The 7,191-nt window shown below is 46.7% G+C and overlaps 1 protein-coding gene across 1 annotated transcript; it reads right to left on the bottom strand.

Moving 5' to 3' along the window:
* Positions 1 to 4,789: 4,789 nt before the first annotated feature.
* On the bottom strand, positions 4,790 to 6,667 carry LOC100822835 (DELLA protein RGL1). The gene has a single exon (XM_003564815.2). The coding sequence runs from the start codon at positions 6,582 to 6,584 to the stop codon at positions 4,989 to 4,991; it is 1,596 nt and encodes a 531-aa protein (XP_003564863.1). The 5' UTR covers positions 6,585 to 6,667; the 3' UTR covers positions 4,790 to 4,988.
* Between the last annotated feature and the right edge of the window lie 524 nt (positions 6,668 to 7,191).

Here is a 7,191-nt window from a genome sequence, read left to right as displayed (position 1 = left end):
GAAAACGATAACAACCATCAAACGGTGTCCTCCTTCCGGATTTATAAGCCATGTGCGTGCTCTTTTCCACGTCATAACTTAACTCACGAAATTTAGGTAATACCGTAATATGACAAAAGAAATGTATATCACTAAAAAGTTCTTTCAATCACGAAATTAATGGCATACTTTTTGTACAGTATAATATATTTTGATTGACTACTAAATGTGAAGACTTAAAAATACGTGCAAGCCTTCTAAACCCGGAAGAGATAGCTTGGCGCAGTAGCTGGGATTGCAGCAGGTGCTTTGAGATTGGTAAGAGCGCAACGTGTCACAAGTCCGAGCCCGTCGATCTGTAGGACTTTACCAGCTTGCTAGCTTGCCATTCGTTTCCTCTCACAAAGTTCGACCTGATCCATTCTGCACTCCTGCAACGCACACGAGTGTGGTCTCCGATGTCGACAAGGAAAAGACCTACGGAGGATACAGGGGCGGAGCTACTTGGTGCTTTTTTTTACCAGTAATTATGCCTCATAATAAGCTGGTGCATCAGGTATCACTAAGAACAGTGCACCAGGTCCAGCTGTGCGAGCCCCGCGAGCATCCGCCCGGCCGCATGCGCCTGGCCCATTTCCTGTAGAGCTAGTGTCAGCCTGTTTTCCTTTTCGTGACCTTCAAGCCGGATGGGCGCTTAGTACCAGTACTGGCTCTGTACAACAATAGATATCTCAATTTTGATTAAATTTGAATGTATCTATACACTAAGTAACATTCAGACACATTCAAATTTTAAGAAACTTGAGACATTTTTTATTGGACGGAGGCAGTATTAATCTCTAATTTCTTCGATCGACAACCCAACAAATCACGGCCGCCGCCGCGCGTCAGAAATCGATCGGAACCGCTGTCAGTTGCCGAGCTGCACGCGGAGTCCATCAGATCGCTGATTACCAGAAGTCCATACCCAACCCACGGCCTATGCCACTGTCACTTGTGTCCTTTCTTCCCAATTCTTTAGTTTAGGATTCTTTTTCCCTCTCTACTTAACCTTGTTTCTTGCAAAATTTCTAATATGGAGCATCACTGTTTGGTCATTTTTGCTATTTTTCATTTGAAATTTTGAAGTCAAATTGTCAATTTGGTTAACGAGTACTACACGAGATCGGATAATTTATTTTGCCAATTGCTTCCCTTAGTGGATTCTTTAATTTCTTCGTATTGGTAAGGGCTTGGATGCCACTTGTTTGCTTACTCCATGCTAAGTTATACCCTCTCCGATCCATAAAAAATGTTGCCCACTTTAGTAAAAAAAAAAGTACTAACTTAGTAGAAAAGGGTGACACTTTTTATGGATCGGAGGGAGTATATTTTAAAATTTGTTCAACACATTATTGTTAATATATATTTCCTTTGTTCCATAATTCTTGTCGTCGTTTTAGTTTAAATTTGAACTAAAACCACGACAAAAATTATGAAACGGATGGAGTATTTGGTTTAAATTGCATATACTTTTGTGTAGATATTAAAGTTGTGCACTAGGGTCTTGTTTTTTGTTTTCCCTGGCTCCGCCCCTGGGAGGATAACGACTTGGTGAGGCGGTGTATGTATGTAACCAAGATTGGAGCAAGATCTGTGAAAAAAGTGGGGTATGGATTCTGTCGAGCTTGTTTTTTTTTTGTTTTTTTTAGGCTGATTCTGTCGAGCTTGTGAGAGCATAATGAGGCCTGGCAAGTGGGTCGAGTCTACCTGAGAGAGTAAACCCCGCGAAAATACACTTCCAATTTGTCATTCAATCGCTTTGCACATAAGTTCATCAGGTCAGCCCATCGTGTCAGAACAGGGTAAACTAGTTGGAAGGACAAACACAATCAAAATTTACCAACATACGGTATAATGTGGGACAAATCTATTATATACTAAAAGCAATATGAGGGGTACCGAGGGGAGTCTTCACGTTGATCCACATCACCCCAATTATTTCTAACCGTTAGATATGAGATCTACGAGTCCTACAAATCGTGTATATCTTTTAATTAAATTTGAACGGACTCAATCTATGACGGCACGTACCCCATACCCGTTTAAATACACCATCGATAACACATAACACGTCCATGCGCTGGACAAAGCTTGACTAGAAGCCAGCCAGCCCGGCGATCGAGTCGCATGCATGCTTCATTGGTTCATAAATCAATTAATTTTTGCTATAAAAAAATCAATCAATTAATTCACTTTTCAGCCTACGCAACTGCAGGAATTCATTATGATATCAGGAAAAAAAAACTACGGCCATGCATCGGGAGCAATTAACTGTTTCGAGTCGAGGATTCGTCGGACTACAACAAGTCCTCAAAAAATTGGTACGCCGCGAAGCTCAAATAGGAAGCTGCATCTGAAATTCCCAAGATACCCAATTTGCAAGAACAAATCCTCAAATCCGCGACATCCCCCATTTTGGAACTTAACAAATCGATGAAATTTTTACCTCCTCGGGCGGGACGGGACACTCAGCTATGGGATCCGAAGAAGGAGGCCTTCGATGGATGCCTCACCGGCAGTTTCGGGCCCGTGGAGACCTAAACGAAGGCGGCGGCAAACTCCTATCGGGCAGCCGGAAACAGAGGTGCTCGCTCCAGGAAACTCGCGCCAGAACTGGAGGGGGAAGACCCGAACAACCTACGAAGCGGACGGGTGGCAGGCCACAACGGAATACCTCCCGGCGTCCTGGCGGCGGGGAAATCTTTAGGCAGGAGGCGGCGGGGAAAAAGGAAAGAAGAAGGCGCGAGCGGAAATCTCCTCGACTCAACCGTTTTTGACAGGCGCGAGGGTTGGTATTCGGTAGAACCGAATAGATTTTTGCGGATTTCCAAAATATGGCGTACATGTTCAGGTCGTTTTTTTCGCCAAAAACCGCAGAACGGCGATTATTTTTCGGATCTGGCCGATATGCGGGATCTGCTGGAGATGCTCTGACTAACTGCACCAGCAGATTCGGACTACAAGTTATTTCGTGAATTAGCATGGCTCACTTCAACAACCCGTAACGCGGAAAATTCTGATGTGTAAAAAAGCTCCGTATTTGAAGTGGCCAAGGTTTCGGAAACACCTCTCCATCTATTATTATGTTTTATATTTTATATACTAAAACAATATGAGGGGTACCGAGTGAATACTTCACACTGATCTACGTCACAACCTTCGCATTTGAAGTGGTCAGCCTTTCATACATTATACTAAAATCTATCTATTATATACTAAAAGCAATATGAGGGGTGACGAGGGAGGCTTCACACTGATCCACGTCACAAGCTCCATATTTGAAGCGGTCAAGGTTTCATTCATTCGTTATTTCTTTGTATGGTGTCAAACGTTACGGACTGCATTAGATGATAAACACCACATAACAACTTTTTTTTATTGTTTTTTCATAGATCAACGGGCATTTAAAGAACTCTAAGTATAATTCTACATACCAACATATGATCCTAAATTTATTTAGGGCTACTAATTAACATGATATACCCGCTAAATAACAAACAAAAAACACTTAATCAAATATTGCTAAGTCAAAACAGCAAATGGCCAAGCCACGTTCTAAACTTTAATGCAATTATTAATAGCATAAACACGTAAAACTTTAATCTCAGATGATGACTTTAAAAAAAGTTATACCTACTAATATAGCTTGGCGTACACACGAATACACGATCTATCAGTATAAAAGTGTCATTGGCCAATTCAGCTTGTGAACTATTCCCTTCAGTAGCTAATATGCACTGCATTTCCCCTGCTGTCACGTACTCTGGATAGCACATCGACAAGGTGTCACTACTCTGGTATGCGTTTATACTTTGGAGGGATCATCTACTTCGATCCTAGATTGGTGGATCGTGTTCTGGAAAAATTATAGCGGCTGGGAGGTATAAGCTTGCTACGGGGATTTGCAACATGCTTCACCAACATCTACTCCCACTACACCATTGGCGAGTTAGATTGTGATCTTGGGTTGTTTGTACCGTAGCAAAATTGTAAATTACTGGACTTTAATTCCAGATGCATGGCTAATATCACCTCAAATAATTAATTTATATTTTTGCAAGAATAAGACAGTAATAAGTATTTGAGCAATTATAACTATACATCTCAACATGTGGCCCTATCAGGTAAATACAGGATGTTCGTAGGTGACCTGAACTTTTTTCTTCTTCACAAAGGGGTAATACTCGGGCCGTCTAAACTTTAACTATAAATACTTAGTTAATATCACTGACGAATTATCAATTTGTTAGATGCTAAATTTGAATGATTTAACCTTTAGTACTGGATTTTGGTACTCCCTCCAATCCTAAATTGTTGTCGAAATATTACATTTATTTAGACGTTTTTTAAGAATAGATACATTCATATTTGGACAAATTTGAGACAATAAGGATCGGAGGGAGTATAAAATAGCATACAAATAAAAGAAATCCTAAGGTCAAAAACATGATTGACTGGGTGTAGACACTTTTGTACTTTTAGGAGTTATTATATTGATTAATTCTACTTTTCAATACATATACACTAGGGTTGATTAATTCGGCTTTGAACAGTAAATAATACAAGAATACATATCTACGTAAATTAGAAAATAAAATTGATTAAAATTGTTTCCCGCTCAAAACCATGCTAGTTTAGAACATAGTAAAATGTGAAACTCACTCTAAAATCAAAGAGCAAGCATAAAGGAAAATACATAAGTCAAAGAGAAAGGGCAAAAAAAAAAGGAAATTAAACCTCCCGCGAGAAGTTAGATCGGCTAAAAACCTATACAAAAATTTTCAAATACAAACGCTACGTGGACAAGGGGCTTTATTTATACAAGTGTTCAAGCACACATACTAGCTTGAACAGAGTGTCAACTCATCTTCCATGCAATATACCTCTCTGGCCGGTGAGCTTCTCTTTATTTCTCCCCTCTAAAATGTAAACTCTCCGGTGGCCGGCCTGCGAGCGGCGGCGACTGTCTAGCATTTCCAGCAGGAAGCGGCGATGACGGGCTTGCCCTTCCATCCGAGCACGAGACAGCCCTTCTCCTCGGCTACCGTGTAGCCGGTGCCGCCGGCGTTCTCCTCGAGCCACTCCCGCGCCTTGGCCGCCATCTTGATCGGCATGGACTGGAACCCCGCGCGGCTCATGCGGCGGCGCCACTGGTCGGCGCGCTCGTGCCGCTCCACGCGCGCCGCGCCCTCGCAGCCGACCACGTTGCGGATCTCGGCGCCGAAGTGGAACTGCTCGACGCGCGCGCGCCGGGCGTCGTAGCGCGGGAGCGCGGCGTCGAGCGCGTCGAACAACGCCGCGTAGTAGTGGAGCGCCTCCATGAACCTGCCGAGGAAGAAAGGCCCGTTGTGGCCCGCGTCCTGCTCCACCAGCACGAAGGCCTTGGGGGCGAGCTTGCGGATGGTCTGGAGCACCGAGTTGAGCGCGCCGCGGCTCTCCTTCACCACGCAGTGCAGCTCCAGGACGCTGTTGATGGCCACGGCCTCGTCGGCCTCGACGCCCAGATCGTCCACGTGGAGGCTCTCCAGGGTGCGGTCGATGGCCCTGAATTCGACGCACATCCCGAGCTCCTCCGCGTACGCCTCGAGCTCAAGCCCCACGGCTCTCATGGCGTCCACGCGCGCGCCGACGCCCGTGACGCGCACGCGCGCCGGCCTGGCCACGCCCCGCGCGGCGAGGCCGTCCAGCAGGGCGCGCCACTGGTGCGCGCGGTCCAGGCCCAGCGTCATGCCCAGGTCCACGACGTGCACCTTGCTCTCCCCCTCGAAGGCTTCCAGGATGGACGCGTTGGCCACGAAGTGCGCGAACCGCAGGTACGGGCACACCTCGTACGCCACGGCCAGCGCCTCGCCGCGCCCGGCGCACGACGCCGAGGACGACGACTGCGGGATGCAGAACGCCATGCTCGCGGGGCCGAGCGCCGGAGGGTGCGCCAGGGCCAGCCGGTCCGCCAGGCCCTGCACGAAGCAGCTCGCCACGCGCTGGAACGCCGTGCCGTGCACGGGCGCGCCGGCCTGGAGCTCGCGCAGGAGCGACGCGGCCTGGGCGCGGTCGCGGCACGCCACGGCCTCGGCGCAGGCCACGAGCAGCTGCACGAGCCGCATGCCATCGGTGCCCCCACCGCTATTACTACTACCTTCGCCACCCACAGCGACTCCATGGCCGCTATCACCTTGTTGGTCCTGGAACCCAACGCCGCCGCCTGACAACGGCGGCGAGTGCTGCTCCATGGCCTCCATAGCCTCGACCTTCTGCTTGCAGCTCTCGAGAACGTCGCGGAACTGCTTCTTCCTGACGCGCGACGACTCGACGTCGGCGGAGGCCTGCTGCGGCGGCGGCGGCCACGAGATGTGGTAAGGCGAGCTGTGGTAGTCGACCTTGGTGGCCTTGTGAGCCCGGCCGGAAGAGGCGGCCAGCTCTAGCTCGACCTCGTCCAACGATACGTCCTCAATGCCGTAGTAGTACGAGTGGTGGTAGTCCAGTTCTTGGGTTTCAGTGCAAATCGAAGCATCTTGCTCTGTTAAACAGTAGGAGGTCGTGAAGGGGCTGGGCGACATGCCCATGTACGCGTCTGTATGTGAATGTGATTCAAGTATGCGCTCTCGTATCGTATGGATCAGAGTAGTTAAGCAGGCCTTGTTGCAATGCAAATGACCTAACCTGATTAACTTGTTACTGATGCAACTAACCTCTATATATAGACCGATGCTCGCCCTGGCGATACAGACATACGAGGTGAAGTAATTAATCGAGCTTGTCTCGTCTGTTCCGTTAAAAAAACTAAAAATGTCTCTGTTATACAGCTCAGGTTTTGCTTGTGTCTCTTTTTATTTGATTTATTTTTGCGAGGAGGCTCGCTTCTTGTCAGTTGGTCACAGACTTTGCATCAAGGCGTGCATGTATGTGTGGTAAATTATGAATAACTACAGAAAAAGGATACATAATCTGGAGGGGAGGAAATCGAGTGAACTACAATTTCTACCCCCATTTCGTAAATTTTGTTAACATGTTACCATATTTAAAATTTTGTACCACATTTTTTTCCTAACTACTCACTCCGTTCCATAATTCTTGTCGTTGTTAATTTTATAGTACAAATTTGAGAGTAAATTTCACAAAACCACTACTCTAGGGGCTAGGGTTTCACGAAACTACCACTTCGGGAGCTTG

Source organism: Brachypodium distachyon, chromosome 2 (genome assembly GCF_000005505.3).
Source record: "Brachypodium distachyon strain Bd21 chromosome 2, Brachypodium_distachyon_v3.0, whole genome shotgun sequence".
Lineage (NCBI taxonomy): Eukaryota > Viridiplantae > Streptophyta > Magnoliopsida > Poales > Poaceae > Brachypodium > Brachypodium distachyon.
This window is presented reverse-complemented; position numbering and strand designations above follow the sequence as displayed.

Coding starts and splice junctions, on each gene's coding strand:
- LOC100822835 (XM_003564815.2), bottom strand. CDS start 6,584: ATGGGCATGTCGCCCAGCCCCTTCACGACCTCCTACTGTTTAACAGAG.